Raw genomic sequence first — 22,001 nt, forward strand, 5'->3', positions numbered from 1 at the left:
AGAATTGAGTGTGCGTGAGAGTGAATATCATTAGATGAAGAGTTTGATCTGGGGGCACTGGAGAGACCGTAGGGAGGGATGGATGGCATATTTGAGGAGATCAGTTGGTTTAATGGGAGCACCATCACCTGAGACGGATTAAATCTTTTGGTGTTCTCTAAGTGAACAAATATCCGATGAGATGTCCCTCTCTGTTTCTGTCTCTCACTTTCTCCATTCCGCTATCCTGAAGGTGTGTTTTTGTCAGTATGTAGGCCTATACATTGTATTAAGTGGGTTTTTACATTACTTGCAGAATGTGGTGCTTGTGTAGCCTATATAGATAGACGTGGGGCTGATTGCATAGAAAGGTAGTAGCATGATTAATTAGCCGACAATTTAAGTGTTACACAATTTTTAAAAACCCTTAAAGGGATAGTTCACCCAAAAATGTCAATTCTGCCATCATTTACTCACCCTCAAGTTGTTCCAAACCTGTATGAATTTCTTTCTCCTGCTGAACACAAAAGAAGATATTTTGAAGAATATTCGTTACCAAACATTTGATGGGACGCATTGACTTCCATAGTATGGGGAAAACAAAGTCAATGGGGCCCATCAACTGTTTGGGGCCCTATCCCTTTAAATGTACTACTAAAAGACTGTGCCCACATCCACTTCACTATTAACTCAATTAATTCTGTAAATTTAAACAGTCCCAAACTTGCCGTCCAGACCAGGCATTCTTTGTGCGGACATTTTCCTCATCACCAGGGGAACTGCCTAATGTTCAAAGTGGAGCATTGATGAGAATTGAATGCATGCCGCTCAGAGAGGTTTTGTAACACTTTCCACGCCTTTATTTGTCTTGTCGCGGCAGAGAAATACCCATTGTGCATTCATAGTTTTTTTGGTAATGTAACCAAGGGCATCCTCTCCACTGGCCTCAATCGTTGTCATCAGAAGATCCCATGTGTTGGCAAAGCTAAATGCCAAACAGATGGTTTGCTCTCAGGCTACAATTTACCACACTGTAAAAGTTCATTTTCGGAAATGTGAAATAAAATAGAATTATTATATAAATCTTATTATAATAAGCTCCATATTTCCTGATGGTGATTGAAAACCGTTTTGCCACAGACAAAAAGTCCACTGTGCTTTTGAAATTCCATGGATGTTTTTTTTATTTTTATTTTTTATAATATTTTTTAACATGCTCACCTCTGTTATTTCCACTACAGCCAAACCCTAAAGTAATTTTACTTTAATGCATTTCTTATAAGGCTGCTAAATATGGTAAGCCAGTTGAGCCAGTTGAGTCTGATTCTCTTAAGTTTGAGCTATAAATTGTTTAAAATAGTAACTTAAATCATACAATGACACAAATAAGTGAAATTTGAAGATGTTGATGTGCAAATGTAAATGAGGTGGACATAGCCTATACATTGTCTCAGTTTTTTTTCACCATCAGGAGCATGAGCTTGCACTTATAAGATGGCATGCCAAGTTAAGCGTAGTTCATTTTTAAAAGGTAGGCCTACATCTTGTGACCCCTGCTTTCTGTTTCACTCCATTCTGCAGTCTTTTTGATTTCGAAAGTAAGAATCCGTAATTTACATTTGCACATCTGTACCATGTGCATGTGCATGTTATTCAAAAGCATTGCTTTTTACATCAAGTTCTGGTTCTATTTGGTATCATCTGGACATTTGATGAAGTGAGACAAACATTGTAGCCTACATGTCACTGACATAGTTTTGCCTGTTCTGTGACAGATATTTGCTGTGTTCCAAATCCTAGTAAGATTCCCCTGTAGGCAACTTTTTAAGGCATCATGTGTCTTTTCCAAGAGAAAAGAAAAGAAAAAAAAGACATCTTAATTATGCTGTCATCTAAGATGCTCACTTTTTGCCCAATTTGTAAGGCAGCATTGCTTGTGTCTTTCACAGAAGCCATATGTGTATATATTCACACAATTCAATAATATTCAATAATCCTAATGCTCATTGAAGTATCGTGCCATTCCTCTTGTGTTTCATTGAAAACTGAGTCGAATGTCTCGTGTATAGCATTATTTGTATGATGAATTCCTTTGTAGATCATTCCAAATCACTTAAGATTTGGCGGTTACATTTCGGTTATGACTCAGCTCTAGAATGCAGCTGCCTGTGTAGGTAGTAGACAGCGAGAAAGTTCACTAGATTTTGAAACAGAGCTTGAATGTAAAACAAACCTGCTGGTCTTTTACATAATACAATTCCTTATGAATCACCCACCCCTCGCATCTTGAACCAGCTATATGAGAAAGGATGGGAGAGCACAGACAGAGGAATGGCCCTTTCAGACAGGATGCGGAATGTTCTGCGCTGCGCTATGAAATCCAATTATTTCAATGGTTTGCGGAGCGCACCATTGGCGAGCTCGCGCGCACGCCGTGGTCAAAGTTCAAAATAGTTCAACTTTTGCCACTGCGCTCTGTGACGATTAGCTGCACGGCCAATAGAAATGGGGCATCCAAACAAGCGCGGAAATCAAAATGGATGAACAGCTAGTACTGTGTGGGTCGGAATTTCCTGAGCTGTACGATACAAGTTTGAGGTCATATAGGGACAGCGTAGTGCAAATCGGTTTGTGTCTGAAGGGTTACGCTAAACCATCGCTGTGCATTCCGCGTCCTGTCTGAAAGGCACTTAATGGGGTGTCAGTTGAGTGTGCAGGACATTTTGAAGAATTTAATTGGTGGTTCAAAATGTCCTGAAAGGGTTGGAGAAAATCGAACTGCCTTGAAGTATAGGCTCTCTGTGTTCCCAGGCCTTGCCAGGTTCTATTCCATACCACATTTGTTCTCCATGTGCGAGTCGGTCTGTCCGTGTGCATTCAGGCTTTCTACCTAGTCTGAATCGATCTGCGAGGGCCTTGTTGTAACGTGAGCTCTAGAGGCTTCCTCCATAAAAAAAAACACACACACATAGCTACATATGCAGGCGTGTGTGGCCTGTCTCTGGCTCTGATAGATATTTACATCCACGCCTACACAAATCGCTGGAACAACAACAAGGGGGAACGTTGGGCTGCCGTTTCCCCCTCCCCATCTCTCTAACACCCGACAGATGGACAGGCCTCCTCTGTTCCCCTGCGCTTGATAGGACCTCTAATTACGCATCTAGACCACATCAAACCAGCCATCCACACGCCTTGCTTTCAGTATAGTGCGGAAGTGATACGGTCAGGGGCAATAAAGCTACACCACTTGCTTGTAATTTGTTTGTGAATCGAGCTTGGGTCTCGTCCCCTTTGCCCTGTCATTGTGCCCGTCTCCATCGTGAGTCTAGGTCGAGGATGTCTGGACCTTCTAAGAGCTTGAAAGGGAAGCAGAGACACCCTGCCTGCTGCCCGCCTGCCTGTGGAACCCAGAAGTCCTGGTGTGGTTTTAATCAAGGCCAGGCATGGTAGTCATTACAGTGCCCTGGCGCTAAGCTCATTGTCTTTCTTTGTCTCTCTCCCTCCCTCTCTCTCTTTCTGTGAGGATTCAACATGCAACTCAGATGTGAAGGGGTCCTCAAGGGTCACTAGCCCTTGATGAGAAAGTGTCAGTGGTTTGTGTGCAGTAGCCAGCTCGTATCTGTAATCAGCGTATTTGTTTGGAGTCATGAGTCATTGCAAAACTCGCTTAATTCAGAAATAAACTAAACAAAAAGGTCTTTAAAACATTCTGTTCTCTATTATATAATAAGCTGTGCAATGGGAAATTATCGTTGTAAGCTATTATTCAGACGATTCGGTGTCATTCTTATAAGTTTGATATGTCTAGGAGTATAAAAATGATAAATTAACTTCATTACTATAATGCCGGTTTATAAGTAGCATGGTTACATTTACACTTATACATTTTTATAAGTAACATTAATGGTTTATAAGTTATCTCTCACAGACTGAGCTAATATACAGTATAGGGACACAGTTATATTAATAAAATATTTAATTAGCTTACACTACTATTCAGAAGTTTGGGGTCAGTAAGAATTTTGTTCTTTTGAACTTTTTATTTATCAAAGAATCCTCAAAAAAGTATCATGGTTTCCACAAACATGAAGCAGCACAACTGTTTTCAACATTGATAATGATAAGAAATGTTTCTTTAGCACCAAATCAATGATTTCTGAAGGATCATGTGACACTGAAAACTGGAATAACGGCTGCTGAAAATTCTGCTTTGCATCACAGGAATAAATTACATTTTAAAATATATTATAATAGAAAACAGTTAGGCCTATTTTAATTTGTAATAATATTTCACAATATTACTTACTGTTGGATCAAGTAAATTCAGCCTTGGTGACCATAAGAGGTTTTTAAAAAAATTAAAAATCTTACTGACCCTTACTGACCTGATAAAATAGTTATCAGGACTAATCCCTTACTTCATGAGCAGGATCCTGATTCTTATTGGAGAGGTCTTGTATCACTCTTATTTGGCTTATTTTGATATCTTGATGTTTTGAATGTCTTGAATACTTGGGGTTAAATATGTAAGGAGTTTGATATTGATTTGAGTTAAAATAGTTGTATCATGTTTTACAGTTTAGTGGGCATTATATTTTTGCCTGCAGATTGACCAATCAGAATCAAGTATTCCAGTGAGCTGCGTGATAACAGGAAGTTTCAGTGTAGTATTTCAGCAGCTATAGGGTGGTGCAGGGATGATGTATTTTTGTATTTTTTGTCCAGGGTAATGCTAACCAGGGTAATGCTAACTTCCAGGTTAGCCTACAAAAATACGTCCTCCCTCCACCACTCTATTGTCTCTTTTTGCGCTGTCTTTGCTGATGCTGGGTCATGTGCCTGCATGTAATGTAGTCTGCCATTGTGCCACCTAAATAGAACACAACTGAAGAGAAAAAGCCATGTTTTGTGCTTTGTAATCTTTTGCGCATAATTTAAAGAAATTCACAAACTCAAGTTATGATTTTAATGTGGTCTTCAATTCATCAGACTCTGAAGTTTCGAAATGCAGAGGACGACTTCAATTGTGGTGAGTTTAGGCCTATGTATTGTGCGACTTCAATATATCTCTGTTTTTGTCCCTTTATTGTCTTTAACTACCCACTGGGCTCAGTGGTAGATAGATATTTAGATGGGGTCAGGCCAGTGGCGGCGCGAATGATAAAGAAAAGGTTTAGGATGTGGGGAAAGAGAAAATATCCATGCACATTTCACAAATTCCTCCTTTTTTCAACCACTCAGTTATCCACTTGTATTACATCTTGGCTGACTTCAACAGTGTATTATTTTATTTGAACCAGAGCCAGACCTCAGAAGCACACCGTCTTCTCTTGTGTAAACAGCTGTCACGGAGAGGGACGGTGCGTTGAAGGTATCCGCAGGCAGGGGTCACATGTAGTTTTCATGTTCATGTGCTAATAATGGCTTTGGTGGTGGCACTCCAGTAATGGATAATACCAGCTTGTCATTGTAATTAACATGCACAAAGGTCTGGTGTCTTTGAAACAAAATACATTTTTGCACACATTTTTGTTTTGTCATTGTCTTTTGATGAAAATTTTCTTCAGATGCATTCAGTATGTCATATACATTCATTTCAGTCAATTATAATCTGAGTAAAACTGTTTTGTTGACAAAAATAGCATTTTATTAATTGACAATGTGCTGTAAGATGTAAAAGTTTCTTTTTTTAAAAATCACGCTTCGATTTGATGCTTCAAAAAGTTCATAAAGAGATTGTAAAACTAATCCAAATTAATTGAGTGGTTTAGTCCCAAATTTTCTGAAAAGACACAATCGCTTTATATGATTAACAGATTGGATTTCCAGCATCATTACTCCAGTCTTCAGTCACATGATACTTCTAATGTGCTGAATTAGTGCTCAAGAAACATTTCTTATTATTATCAAATTTGAAAACAGCTGTGCTGCTTAATTTTTTTTTTTTTGTTGAAAACTTGATATTTTTTTCAGGATACTTTGATGAATAGAAATTTCAAAACTACAGCATTTAAATAGAAATGTCCTTGCTGAATAAAAAAAGTATTGATTTCTTAAATAAAAAAAATGTTACTGACCCAAAACCTTTGAATAGTATAGTGTAATATGTTCATTTTGTCTATAGTTAAAGTCATTTAATTATCATTATGATGCTTTTTCGCCTCGTCTAAGTTATCACTTTTTGCCAACAAACATTTTTAGCAAGAATTTCTTTAACAAGATTTAAAGTCTGCTTTCAAGTCTCAAAAGCAAAAGAAGAGAGTTGCATGGTGTGGCCAACGTGTTTATGGGAGTACGGGGCCATACAGGGGCCGTATCTGAGATGTATCTGGCTGCCAGACAGGTTTGTTTTAGTAAGAGCAAGAAGAGGTTGAAGTTGAGTGATTATAACAGAGCTCTTTAGTGTAAGCTCTGCCCTGGGGAGCAGATGAGATGAGCGGCCATTACATAAAACGCTGCCCTGGTGTTCATTTGTATCTGGAAGTGTTCTGGCATGTCCTCGCTGGCCAGGTTTTCACGGGGATTTGACAAATTTGTAACAATACACGCAGATTTTATACATTGTGCCACCCATGTGTGCAGGAAACCGCAACTGTAGAACCTGTTTTTGTTATTTTCAAGCTTATGCTTATCGTATGCCTGCCGTTTTTGAAGTCGATGGCATGGGTGTTGCGTGGTATCCTGTTGAATTTTTGCTTAATTAGCTCAATAGAAGTTTTTGAGGGTCTGCTGAAGCTATTTATGGAGTAGAAGACTCAGTCTTGGGCATCAGGCTTTGAAGTCCCCTCACAGTGGTTGGGACCATATGAGGTTCCTCGGCATGTTTCTGCCTGCCACCCCCGTGGTGCTCTCCACTTTTGACCCTGTGGATCACTTCTGATCTGGCCTGTAGGGAAGGGTTGAGGCAGGGAGGTGGAGAAGAGGTCTCGTTAAAGGGTTAATGAGGTAATACCTTTCATGTTCCATAGCATAGCACAGACTCAGGCGTGAAGGCAAACAATACTGTGTAGAGGGAGGTCTGATGGGTAGTGTGTCTGTGTATGTATGTGTGGGTGGGTGAGTTTTATGTGCACTCATAATTCTAAACTTAGTTTTTAGAGGTGTTTGCGAAGGCAAGCTTCACGAATACTAGTGCTCAAACTTCCGGTTTGAGTTTTGAACAACCCGTTAATGCTTATTATTAAACTAATATCAAATAATAAAAATGATTGGAGTAGGTTTTACAAGAAAATACTATTTCAGACTTTCTACGTCAAAATGTCATGTTTAATTCAATGCGTTACTTGCCATTTCTTTGTAATTATTTGTCAAATTTACTAGCAATCTCTGAGTTATTGTTTCAAAGTAAATCCTACACCAAATTCATAATTTAAGCTAATGACATGAATGATACCTCAAACCATGATACACTGACAAATGATAAAATGGACGAATAAAGGGAACCATGTCATGTCTACCATTTAGAATGGTGGGTAACAACTGCATAGCAACACGCTGGTTCTCAACCAAGACAACCAGACCAAGATCTTCTATAACAATATTTAAAGGAATTTTAGAGCTTGACATTTCTACAAAATGTATTTTCTTAATAAAAAAAAAAATACCCATGGTGTTTTAAGATTTTTATTAATTTGCATTACGTTTCTAGGTCTATAAATCACTTTTTAAAATTAGGGTACCTCATATTGTCATGTTTGCTGGTGTGGTGCATTTCGAAGGCCGCATTTGTCAGCCACATACGTCATTGAGGGTGCTTTATTTCAGTAAACTCACCACTACATTTCAAAGTCATTAATCCTTAAATGCATGAATGTTTCGCCAATCATTATTACATATTCGGGTCTTTAGCGACCAGGATCTTTATCTAACACGGATGGATCTCCACCTGTCGTGATAATATAAAACTCTCCTCAGAGTTACAATTACAGAAGAATAACATAAAGCATATTTTGTTACCTTTTGGAGCCTGGAAGGGTTCAGTTTGAGCAGATGTTTTATACCATTATCACTGTCCTCATCAGAGCTCATTCAGTATCTGGCTCATTTGCGATCTCAAACATATTCTCAAAACTATCATTTTCAAAATCAATATTTTGATCGCTGACAGCTTCTTCACCAGACCACAAATATTTGATTGCGTTTAGTACTTGCCTTAAATGGATAGGAAATTCTGCATTTACTTTCATGTTGTTCCAAACCTGTATACTTACTTTTTGTCAAACGCTAAAGGAGGTTTAAAAAAGAAATTTGATTGGATCACTGGCAGGCGGAAAAGGAGGGTCTTGTTAGGTCCGCTAATGCTCAATGTTGTGAAACTATCCCAGGCATGTCTTTTCTCTGATCTTTTGGCAGCGACATTGCTCTTTCTCCATGCAAAAAATCCACTGCTAGCTGTTTAGCCTGTTTGTAGAACAGCATGTGTGACTGAATTGTGGGATTCAGAACCCATTGTGCCACAGGTGTGAAAATTAGGTGTGAGGTTTATGTGTGATAAATTACCAACAGGTGTGCTAATTTTAACCGTTCCACTTCCCACCCTCTCCACCACCACCCTCATGTCTTTGCTTCTCTGCCACTTACACTGCTTTTTATAAGCATAAATCAAACAATTTAATACATTTTAAAATAATAATTTAACTTAATAATAATATTAAAATATTTTGCTAGTGGTAGAAAAATAAAAACTGCTCATAACAGATAAAGTCTCTTTGAAAAAGTCTTACTATTGTGCACAGATTTGTGAATCACTTGTTTTTATCTTTTATTAAGGATGCTTAGATATTTTAACTGGAAACAATACCAAAATACTGATCGAGAAAATTATTCATCTCGGACCTCACCTCTGAACTTTCTTTACAGACCTGAGACCATAATAGAACATCTCACTCTGAAAAGAATTCATGGAGTGGAAAAAGCTACTAACTTCCAAATTCCGTTCTAAAGAAGAAGAGTGAGCTGTGCAGAAACATAAACATGTCTTCTCACACATAGTCCGACATGACAGATTGCCTTTTGCACCTTACAGCACCTGTCTTTGGTCCACACATAAAGATTTTTTTTTTTTTTTTTTTTTACGAGATTCATAATAGGTAAAGTGCTATTTGACCTCTCATTCAAAACTCTCATTGAAGAATTACAGCATATCAGCAGGTATTCATTGTATTTGCTTTTTTAAATGAGAATTTACATGAATCAAAATGTCTGCTCTTTCATGCTTAATTGCAGTTTGCCTGAAGATAATGCTAATCCCTTTTCACAGCCCGTTAATATGATATATTTCAGAATGAAATGGGATATCCAACAAGAAAATATGTATATATGTACATATTTATATCTTTTTGTTGAATTCAGTTTCTTTAAACAATTTTTCTCAAGTCTCATTCCCACCAGGGATTGAACCAACAACATTTTTGGTTACCAAACTTGGATTTTAAAAACTACCAAGAGCAGCGCAAACTAGCGTCTGGTTTAAGACATGTTTTTTTGGCCGGTAAATAATGGCGCAAATACCAGTAACTTGACTAGCGCAAACCTTAGTAAATCACCTTGCATGATTCATTTCAATACTCTCCTCCCATTAATTTTTCGTCTTAAAAGGGAAACAATACAGTCAGCCGCAAAAATAACTGTGTCCGCCTTTTCAGCACTCATTTTTCACTGTAGTTTTTTTAATGGCAAAAGAGGGTTTGAGTTGGCGCAAGCTGTTAGTAAATCTGGCCCTAAGTCAACTAAATAAATGAATAAATGTTTCATCAATGAGAAAATGTTCAGTTCTAGAGGCACAGTGTAAATAATTGGTTACCTTAAATGACTGTATTTCCTACTTTAAATTAATGACAATAATCAGCCCGTATGTGTGCTCTGCAATCTCTCTGCGGACTTAAAAGCCAAGCCAAGGTATTAGCATACACGTCAGCAGGTTTGCCCTCAGGTCTGATTCTCCTTTTGTCTTGCACCAATTGCAAAGAAACACTAACACCAGTACCAGCTGCCCAAACTTACAAGGCATGTTTCGATATCATGTCCACCAATTCAATCGCGGTGATCCAATCTACAAATCCATCGGTGCTTGCCATGCCTCCCGGGCCTGTATCACAGGAACACTCTCACTAAGCTAATAAGCCAGTGCCGTGAAACAAATGTGTTTACTCAGACACATGGGTGCAGAATCATTATAAGTAATGGGATTGCCCTAAATTGTAAACATATGCATACAGTACAATCTGTTAAAGTAAACTGGAGTTAGGGGGGGAAAACATGGATGCCTAAATCCTGACTATTTCCAGCTGCAAAGTAGTCGGAGGTGAGGTCCAGCATATTTTCTGCTAAATTTGAGGAGAAATGTGCCTGTAGAGCAAAACGTACCCTTGCCATATCCCACCATTCTGGCTCTGGTGTATTAATCTTCAGCAAAGTGTGATTTCCATACCCATGACCATGACAAATAAAGTCAGATGCAACAAATGTGGGTGGATTGATGCAGTTTTCCATGTACTGCCTTCAACCATGTGGAACAATGTGGGGACTGGCACACTTTTAGTGGATGATCTGAAAGTTTTATTGCATACTCCCAGTTTCTTTTCCATTATAAGAGGCGAGCGTTTCTGATTCTAAATGGATGGTTTACCCAAAAATATTTACCCTCATGTTGTTCCAATGCCGTATGACTTTCTTCCTTCCACAAATGGAGATTACAATGAAAGTGAATAGTGACTGAGGCTGTCATTCAGCCTAACACCTCCTTTTGTGTTCCACCGAAGAAAGAAAGTTATACAAATTGGAACAACATGAGGGTGAGTAAATGATGACAGAATTTCAAAATGAGACGGCTGACTCTATGCTGACTCTGACTTCTCTCGATTCTCATTCATGTAATGCTGATTACTCATTAACACATACAAATCCTCATTTTAATAGAACTTTGAATGGTCTTAGTATATTGTATCATATTGTTATTTGCTCCAATACTTATTTGTGGTGGATATTGTACGGTGGTTTAAAGCAGTGTTGTTATTGATATCTACAACAATATACACTCACCTAAAGGATTATTAGGAACACCTGTTCAATTTCTCATTAATGCAATTATCTAATCAACCAATCACATGGCAGTTGCTTCAATGCATTTAGGGGTGTGGTCCTGGTCAAGACAATCTCCTGAACTCCAAACTGAATGTCAGAATGGGAAAGAAAGGTGATTTAAGCAATTTTGAGCGTGGCATGGTTGTTGGTGCCAGACGGGCCGGTCTGAGTATTTCACAATCTGCTCAGTTACTGGGATTTTCACGCACAACCATTTCTAGGGTTTACAAAGAATGGTGTGAAAAGGGAAAAACATCCAGTATGCGGCAGTCCTGTGGGCGAAAATGCCTTGTTGATGCTAGAGGTCAGAGGAGAATGGGCCGACTGATTCAAGCTGATAGAAGAGCAACTTTGACTGAAATAACCACTCGTTACAACCGAGGTATGCAGCAAAGCATTTGTGAAGCCACAACACGCACAACCTTGAGGCGGATGGGCTACAACAGCAGAAGACCCCACCGGGTACCACTCATCTCCACTACAAATAGGAAAAAGAGGCTACAATTTGCACGAGCTCACCAAAATTGGACAGTTGAAGACTGGAAAAATGTTGCCTGGTCTGATGAGTCTCGATTTCTGTTGAGACATTCAGATGGTAGAGTCAGAATTTGGCGTAAACAGAATGAGAACATGGATCCATCATGCCTTGTTACCACTGTGCAGGCTGGTGGTGGTGGTGTAATGGTGTGGGGGATGTTTTCTTGGCACACTTTAGGCCCCTTAGTGCCAATTGGGCATCGTTTAAATGCCACGGCCTACCTGAGCATTGTTTCTGACCATGTCCATCCCTTTATGACCACCATGTACCCATCCTCTGATGGCTACTTCCAGCAGGATAATGCACCATGTCACAAAGCTCGAATCATTTCAAATTGGTTTCTTGAACATGACATTGAGTTCACTGTACTAAAATGGCCCCCACAGTCACCAGATATCAACCCAATAGAGCATCTTTGGGATGTGGTGGAACAGGAGCTTCGTGCCCTGGATGTGCATCCCACAAATCTCCATCAACTGCAAGATGCTATCCTATCAATATGGGCCAACATTTCTAAAGAATGCTTTCAGCACCTTGTTGAATCAATGCCACGTAGAATTAAGGCAGTTCTGATGGTGAAAGGGGGTCAAACACAGTATTAGTATGGTGTTCCTAATAATCCTGTAGGTGAGTGTGTATATATATATATATATATATATATATATATATTAAATAAACCAGAAATAAAATGACTGAAATTGAAATAAAATAAACCTAAATTGAAAATAACTATAAATAAATAATGACAAAATCACATAACAAAATTACTAAAACTTAAATGAAAATATATATATAAAAAGCTAAAAGCTAATTTTACTTATCCCAGTTGCTGGTCTGACAACTTTTGGCTTTTTTTATTTTTTTATTTTTTTAAGTTGGTGGTTTTAACTTTAAAACACAATTCTGACATTTTAGTGACAATGTCATTTGAAGCTCCTGTAAAACTAGTTTATGTGCAAAATTAAGACAAAACAGATTGTAATTGATCCCACTTTTGCTTTACTTAACAGTAGCAGAATTATAGCTTATGTGGAGAGACAGAGAATGATCTCCCATCTATCTTTCAAACAATTCTTTCTTATTGAATGAACATTGAATTAGCCTCACAGTTGTAGGTACTGTGCTTCTTCGTGGCTTCCTCTTTTTCTTCTAGAGATTTTTGTATTTTAACTTTTTACAGCTTTGAATCTTGACAGATGATGCATGATATCATCTAGATTGTAGGGAAAGGGATGATGTCACCGTATGATGTCATGTTTGTGAGTGTGAGAAAGAGAGATCATTGGGAGTTGTTGGGAGTGTTTGTTTGAGGTGGGGGGGTTTGCCCTTTCTTCCCAGCTCTGGCGGCCCGATGCGATGAACGGCACAGTTGTTTAAGAGTCTTTAAATGTACCTGAGACAGTTTTTTATTTTCTGTCGGTTCTCACTCACACTGTAATTACTGTTGATCAGGATTCAAAACAAAGCCAGCCAAAGCTGAATGAAGGCAACACAATCCAACAATGCCGTCATACGTTGTGTTCTGAGCTTGTGATTCGCATGAATGAAGGACCAAGAATTTTGCGTTTACCTGAATGAACCACAGTCTCCCCACAGAAACTGGGCACAGTGAAGCTAGCACACAATATTGTTGGTTAGATATTTTACTCCTCATAAGTTACATTTCATTTCACTAATGTCTGCAGATGAATTAGTTGTCTGCAGTTGGATGCCATACCTGTCATGTGATGTTCCAAATGCCCAGAAAACTGTGGCGAACGATTGAGAGAATAAAGGAAAAAAATGAAAATAAAGACCTTTCATTTTGCTCCCCAAACAAATCAAGACATCCACATCTAATCCGTTTGTACTGGTGATTTTCTGTTGCCTCATAAAGCCTCATTCTTGGCTAACAGAAATGGAGGAGACAGTATGATGAGCTGTCTGTTGGTTATTTTACACCAGGGTTCCTCAGATCCAGCTTTGGAGAGCTGTCCTGCAGAGTTTAGCTCAAACCATGATCGAACTCACCTACCTGCAATTTTCTAGTAACTCTGAAGACCTTGACTAGCTTGTTCAGGTGTGTTTGATTAGCGTTTGAACTAAACTCATTTAGGATTTGATGAACCCTGTTTTACACCATACAATGTCACACTCTAGAGACGATTTGCAGAAATTGTCTCGTCTTCTGGTCAGGCTGCAATAATTTGGAGTCCTTGTGGTGTCCTAAGCCCAGATGTTCAAAGTGGATAAAGGTAAATACAGTTGTTTAGGTTGTAGATGGTCGTTTAATGCATGATGAAAGAAGGCACTTGCATATTTTGGTTTTGTGAAACATTTGTCCCGTGCTCTCAGTGTAAACTATTTTGCTTTGTTATGGGAAAGGGCAGTTCAAAGAGAGGTGCACAGGTTGTCAGGTTGATGTCAGGGGTGTTGGAATAGTTTCAAAGTAGCGTTGGAAGCATTGAAGTCAATATTACAAAGACAGTTTTTTCCCCTTGGAATATTGTGTTGAGGTTTAAAGCTGCATCATTGCATGGAAAATGAAATTTAATAATCCATTATAATACCTAATGTGTTACGGATGCCATCTCAGATTATCCACTTGCACAGTTTTAATGAGGAAAAGTTCATGCTGCAGAGATTGGATTTCAGCATTATTATTCGTAATTGCATGCATCAATTTCAGAAAAGTAAATTAACTGTTGTTGTTTTTCTTCCCCAGTTGTGATTCTTTAGTTTGCTGATGTGATATTATCCTTTCATTTTATTGACTCAGTAATGTGCACAAATTGAAACTTGGATAAAACATTGAGACTATGAATGTAAAGCCTAATATATTATTTTGTTTATGTGTAACTGTCAAATCGTAGTCAGAACAAATGTTTAACATTTTTTTCTCAGGATAGGGGTGAATTTTTGTGAAGTTAAAACAAGAAATGTGTTTCTCTCTCTTTAAAAAAAAAAAGAAATCTTAGTTTTAGTTCTGCAATATACGCTTGCCAGCATAAGTTACACTCTGGCAGGTTAACATGACAGACTTATGGTAAAGTTTAAAGCTCACGCTGGTATGATTCTTGGAACAAAAAACACTCTTAGCAGCCAAATTAGGCTTATCCACTGTAATTTACATAGAACTCGAAATTCTGCCAGACCGACACACTTAGATAATTAGCGTTCTAGAGTGACTTAAAAACATAGCCGGAGATGTTGTTTACATGTATGGAAGCCACTTGGATCGTTCGGTTTTTCTTGGATGGACTTTTATCATTCAAACAACGAGGGCAGATTTCTGTGTGAATAAGACGCATAAATGCCACATGATTGCTATGACATAAATACTTCACATTTTCTATTTAGCTTGAGTTTAATTATAAGTAGAGTTGAATGCAGAATATGAATGAGGTCCTACTGGGCACTTTTTCTTGTTTGTTTCCCCTCTTGGGTCCCAGTGTCTCTTTAAGGCCTGATTTGACAGTGATATTGGAAAGCCATCAAATTTTCTGGTTTAGAGCTTGAATTTAATCCCCTTGATGAATTGATGAAAATGCGATTCAGAATGGAAGACTCCGGTCATAGCTCCAGGTATAAATCAGCTGGCGGTGAAAAGATTTCCGTAAAATGTGGAAGCGCTGGGCCCTCTAGGGTGGCTCTTGGACACCCTTGCCCTAGACACACCAGATCCCAGCATCCTTTTTGACATGCCTGTGGTCAGAGCTGGGAAAGCCGTCCTCAGACATGCTGCTGTTCCAAAAATCTCGTATGAGGCAAAAAAAACGTCAGCTATGCCGTATCCCTTACTCTTTCCATTTATAATTGCTAGGCCAGTGAGAGCATGTCCCGTCAGTGCTGGTCTGAATATCATGCCATACAATTGATAACAAGCAAAACCCTGCCAAACACAAGGCGATGAGGGAAGCGATATGATCATGCAGGGCAATCGCTGCACTGATGTGATTGTTCATAGTTGATTGTATTGTTCAAGCTCATGTTGACAGCAACAGTTAAAGTAATAATTTAACTGCCGCATTTAACTCTGACAGTGGGATGAAAGGAATAACACCCCTATGATTAAGAACAGGGGAAACGGTTTGTGATATTGCCATACCACCCTCAATTAACCAAATTCAGTAAGGGAAACGCTCTGATAGTTTTCGGCTTTTTGAAGTTCCAACCTCACGCCAGTCCTGGTTTCCGCCTGTTCTCTGCACTACGATCGCAATCAGGTCTGAAGTATGTGGGCTGAGTCGGGGAGATTTTTTACCAATTTATGGTGAATGTCAGGTTTCTATAAACATGTTCAAACTGTATACCATATGTCCATATGTGTGGTTGGGGAAAAAATGTGTCCAGATCATTTCCTTATCACAAAAACACTGAGGTCACGTGACATGAATCAAGCTACACAATAATGCTGTCTATTTTTTGGTTAACATGAAAACAACATGATAAAAAACAAAAAATGCTATAAATATTCTCTTTTGATGTAGCCTTCCTAATCCGTTCTAGAGCTTTTTGTTCCAGGATAGTTGATTGGCAACATTTCAATTTTACAATGTAAACTTGAATGTGTATAGCACATGTGTATTGTGTATTGACTGTGTAGCATAGATAACATAAATGCTGTGATGAAAACAAAATATTCCTGTATGGTTCCTGTATGTCTGTTGTCACATATTAAAGGTCCCAAGCATATCTGATCCCAAGCAGTCAAGCATTTTTACATAAATTTCCAGTCCTTTATCAAATTTTAAAATTTGAAATCTATATTAAAGATAGAGGTTATGTCTTATTCTGCCCATTAGCATATTTTAAATACAATTGGGCACTAGGAAGGGCCTTGTTCAACTAAACATTAACATAAGCATGACGACATTTTGCAGCAAGCAAATGCAGTGAGCTACTAATGCTCAATGGTTTTAAGGTGCATTCTGGGAATTTCTAGTGAGCATATTTTTTAGTGCACAAAGATATTGACAAGAAAAGGTTAATTTGGGGAGCACATTGATTGATGAAGAGTATTAGAACTATTGTCTAATACTTATACTTAGAAGTATTAGTATTATGGTCTGTCCAGTGGAAAATGTTTATGAATGACACATATTTTTTTAACATCTTTTTAAGCCATGCATAATTTTCTTTTTATGTGGTGCACTCTTAATTATTTATTCAAACTGAAGAAAAGATTAGGGAAAAAGGGAATGGGGAAAAAGGTCAGTGAAATACATGATATTTTATAAAGAGTTGTGGTGGGTCGTCCAGTTCGGACTGTTACGGTTGATCTACGGTTTGTGATATTTAAAACTTGGCTCCAATCAATAGCAATGTCTCTGGTTTGCAGCTATTGTGTGCGCCCAAGGACATTTTCCTGTAAAGGGGACGCTAAGGCGCTTACATTAAGAGACATTTATTGTGAAACGGTATGGTCGTTACTGGCTCCTTTGTCTTCTACCAGCAACATGATCCTTCTCGGAGTCAATGCGGTTTTGGGCTTTCAGCGGCTGTCTGAACTAAACTTACAGGAGTTGAGCTTTGAATCAAATCACTGTGCTGCGAAAACGTCAGGCCTCGCTAGTGTCACAGTAATGACAGTTTCTTTAGTCAATGAAAGTTTTATGTGTCAATGAAAATGTCTTAGACAGTTCTATAGCAGCACACGTTTAACGATTCAATAGAGCCCTTTGTAGTTAGCTTGCTCTGTGGTGAAGTGGTTTCAACTTAACGTTTCTGATTTGATTGCAAGAAAGGAGTCATGAACTATCACCATGCTCCCTTGAGCAAAGCACTTAACCTCAGTAAGTGTAAGTGTACAGTAAGTTTAGTTGTTGCTAAACATGTGTGCTTTTGTCTTGGTACTTACAGTACATTCGGCATTCATGTAGGTCAAGATTAAGGTTGCTGATAGTCCTGTATTTAAGCAAATAATCTTTTCTATATTCATCCCATACGGGATGCAATTTGTCCGTTATTTTAGCATCTCACATTAAAACACTTGGGAAAGCTTCTGTATGTATCTCATTTGAATTGATTTACTATTCAGCATACAATTTTCATTGTTAAACTATTGCATATTAGAATATATTTGAAAACAAATTGCATGCAAGGGTTTACAAAGGTGATATATAATGATTATAATATATTCATGTTATATTTTGGCTAGGCTGAAGTTAAGTCAGTACAATTTCTTCATTTCTTATACACATATTGTAAATAGCTGCACACGGTGACTGCAGCATTTTGTTTTTTATTTTGTGATCAATTGTCACATATCACTGGTGTTTCACTGAAATCTCAAGTTGCATGTTCTATAAAGAAATGGAGATTGTTGGCAAACCTATTATTTATGGCATTATGTGGTGTTATTAGCTGGTAAAGTGTCTGTTTTGTGTCTTCCTTTATTGCAGCTAGCTATGGAGCTTATCCTATTTGTAAAGGCTGCTCGGTGTGTTCAAAGGACAACGGGTGTATGAACTGCCAGCCCAAGCTCTTCCTGTTCCTGAGGAGGGAGAGGATGAGGCAGTACGGCGAGTGTCTCCACGCCTGTCCGTCAGGCTACTACGGCATGCGCGGGACAGAGATCAACATGTGCTCCAGTAAGATCCTACACTTACTCAATCACATATACACACACTGCCTATTTGTAACACAGGTGTGTGGATGCTAAAGCAAAGACATGCCGCTTTAGCATTCTTTACTCTGTAAAGAATATATTTACCGTGTCACATACTGTGAATAGGCCTACTCAAAGTAATTTGACCTTGTATTTGATACAATCAAGTCAAGTCAAGTCACCTTCATTTATATAGCGCTTTTAACAATAAGGACTGTTTCAAAGCAGCTTTACAGTGATAATAGGAAATTAAAGTAACAGAGATTGTTTTGGCTGTACAGCAGCTCTAGAATAAAGTTATTGTCCATCTAAAGTTAGTTTTGATTGATTCACTTCCGTTGCAAAGATCATTAGTTATTAACTTAGGGGCCGCTTACACGACACCGTTTTTACAGAAAACCCTTAACGCGTTCCGGCCCGCTCATTCACACAACAACAGTGCCTGGTGGCTCGAAAACGAAAACCTTGAAATAGGTTCATATATATATATATATTATTTATTTATTTATTTCATTTTGTTTGAGTGAACTGACAAATCTGACAATGTCGATTTGGCTAGTTAGGACTTTGCAAATAGGATATTCACTATTGAAATCTGTAATCTTAATCTTATGCTTATTTGTTTATAGATCACTTTATATTTCTCCTGAAGAGTGGTGTGATTTGTGAAGACCCTTTTTTCCAGCATTTTCCATGTGTTCTATCATAATTATGTTCAAGTGCTGTTCCCTAACTACAATCAGAAACATCTCACTTTTATATTACATTCAGTATATGATACAAGTAGGGATGTGCAAAAATACATATGTCCTAAATCAACTAGTCATTTGGGCAACCGAAATCTTTTTTCAATATTTTGAACTGAATGCAATATTGACATGAGTATTGACTAATCAGTTTCGTTTTGACCTGATTGGACACATTTTCTAGGGTGTGTTTATATAAGATGTGTTTTTGCAAGGGTCTCGAGATGAGTTTTTAAAAGTTACAATATTTCTTTCTTGACCTAGTGAGTTAATACGTGGCGTTTGAGATGGGATTCTTTATAAGAAGAGGACGTTTAGTCGACTTCAATTATTGACTAGTCAGATGTTGGATGTCACCCATCCGTAGAAACAAGAATGAAATAGGAAAACAACATTTTTCTGCTAAGAGTAATATAATAGTCCTATTGGAATTGTTTATCCCCATCCTTCCATGCCCTGTATTTCATAACCTTATTTTAACATTTGTGCCAGGCCTGAGACACTCAGGACCTTTGAGGTTAAGTGAAAAGCCTGAGGTGTTGGCTTTGTACTTTATGTGAAAACAAAACTCTAACTCTTTGGATTGTTCGAGCCAAACTCCTGACAGACAGACTTGAAACCTCAGAGGAGTGTGTCAGGACCTACAATGCTAATAAACCCAGATGCAGTACAGATACCCCTGTATAAAAACATGTCCCTTCTCACTAGCAAACTCTATACAGATTTATCTGCCAATTTTATCAAAAGAGGAGGAGGGGGAAACACCTAAAACGCCTCATTTACCATAAACTGGATGTACCAATTGAGGCTACTTAGAGTTATAGAGCTCGCCTGTTCTCCACTAGTAATCAAAGTCATTGCACCTACGTTTTGAAAGTTCTTAAGTTGTGGAGAAGGGACAAAGGCATGTTGTTTTCTGAGACTGTCCTCCAACCATTCGTTGTCCTAGTTGAATTTTGATTTTAAATGATACTGATATGTGGCCAGTTAATCTGGATTCCTTTCCAGGAGAACTTCTCCCAGAACAAAACCTCACATTGTCACGTAGCATCAAATCTCCGTGCAAAGCCTACTTTGATGTGATCACTGTTTCAGTGACTTTGTAATCCAGCTTCGCATTTGACCCATCTCCTTAAGTTATGCTTTTTCTGTCATCTTCACTAAGCTCTTCATGTGTGCCAGTCATAATGGGATGTTCTATCAGGGTTAGTGCGAGAACTAATCGTCGGGTCACTGGGAACAATTTCGAACACATCGCATCCGTTCAAAGTCACTCCGCAAGTCCGCATTCTCTCTTGTCCGGGTTTTCAGCACAACTACAGTTCGTTCTTTCAAGAGCCTGAAACGGCGGATTACATTGGAGTTGATCGTGTTTTTAAAAAACATGCTCTGAAATCACTTAAGCAGCAGCTGCTTATCATTAGACCTTGAATGTGTGTGTGATCCTATCTCGTTTAAGAATGCTTCGCAGTATCGCCAGGCCTGAGCGAAAACAAAGGCAAAGAGGAGACAGGTTTGCACTACATCAGTCCAGACTCTTCCGCTGGAGCCGTGGGGTGGTGTCGAGCGCTTTTGAAATCCAAATTGAACACTGACCTACCTCTGGCGAGCATCATATGTGTGACCCAACCATCTAAAATGTGTAGAAGGAAGATTGCATAATTGACTTAAATGGATAGTTCACCAAAAAAAATTATAATTATAATAATTCTGTCATAATTTACTGTCAGTCCAAACAAACATGACTTTCTTCTGTACAATACAAAGGAAGATACTTTGAAAGATGTCCATACTATGAAAGTCAATGGGGTCCAGTGTTGTTTGGCTGAGAAAAAGTCTAACATCAATTGTTTGCAGATATCACTTGGTTTGATGTTTCATTGTTGAATGCAAACAACAGTCATTCATTTTAAGTGTGGTCCGTTTTAATTGTAGGTCAATTTAATAATAATGAAAATAATAACTATTAAAGTGTCCATAAATGTAAATTCAAACCACTCTTAAAAATAAAGGTTCTTTATTGGCATCTATGGTTCCATGAAGAACCTTAAACATCCACCTTTCCATTCTAAAAACGGTTCTTTATTGTGGAAAAGGGTTCTTTAGATTATGAAAACATTCTTTGCATGAAGAAAAAAAGGGTTCTTTAGATTATTAAAACATTCTTTACATGAAGAAAAAAGGGTTCTTTTAAGAACTGTTCACTAAAAGGTTCTTTGGGGAACCAAAAATGGTTCTTCGATGGCATCACTTTTGGAAACTTTATTTTTAAGAGTGAAGGGCCATCTAAATTCTCAAATGATCTTACAGACCTATAAAACTCAGTAGATGATGATTGATAGAACTATTTGAGAGAGACATACTTGGAGAGCTTGTTTAATAATTACCTGATCTCACAAGATTGTTTGACTGTGTGCGCGATAGCCTTTCTGCTTTTGGTTAGTTGCTCCTAAACACTGCTGCAGCCTACCACTTAAGCTAACCAGATAAAAAGAGAGTGTGGGGAGGATGAAGGAGAGATAAACGCTGGAAAAGAGATTCAGAATGCAGACAGAACTGGTGTGCTGGTACCATCAGTTTTTCCACAGGTTGTCAAGTGGAAGCCCTCTTCCTCATCCATCTTGAACCCTCCTTTTCTCCCTTTACATTTTAAATCTTTCAGTGTCACCACAAGGAAACCCCCCCATGCCCTCTTTCTCACGGATACATAAGCACATGAAAAGCCTCTAGACTGAGAATTAGGGTATAACATGCAATCAGGGAGAATCATAACCTTTACAGCAGCCAACAAGCTGATACATCTCTTTTATGGACATGTGACTTCACAGTGGCAGGGCTGTGAGTATTAATGCTGACTTTATGACTTTATGAAATATTTTTTACATGATTAATAGCCCATGTTAGTAAGCTGCCTTCCACTGAATGGTAGAAATTGGCCCTAGATGACCTCCTGTTTGTCCATACGTGAAGTTTCCTGTTATCTCTTTACTCACATTGAAAGCCTTTTTTAGAGCTTTCTGATTGCCAATATCCTGGACGTGTAGTTCAAGTATTTTTGACAGCT

The 22,001-nt window shown here is 38.3% G+C and overlaps 1 protein-coding gene across 1 annotated transcript in view; it reads left to right on the plus strand.

The window, feature by feature from the left end:
• rspo2 (R-spondin 2) overlaps positions 1 to 22,001 on the plus strand; it is a 54,918-nt gene that overhangs the window by 4,925 nt on the left and 27,992 nt on the right. Inside the window, exon 2 of the mRNA XM_084088863.1 lies at positions 17,986 to 18,174. Within this exon, the coding sequence (XP_083944989.1) occupies positions 17,986 to 18,174 (189 nt within the window). The remainder of the gene's footprint in view (positions 1 to 17,985; positions 18,175 to 22,001) is intronic.

This window comes from Abramis brama (genome assembly GCF_963993115.1).
Source record: "Abramis brama genome assembly, chromosome: 17".
Lineage (NCBI taxonomy): Eukaryota > Metazoa > Chordata > Actinopteri > Cypriniformes > Leuciscidae > Abramis > Abramis brama.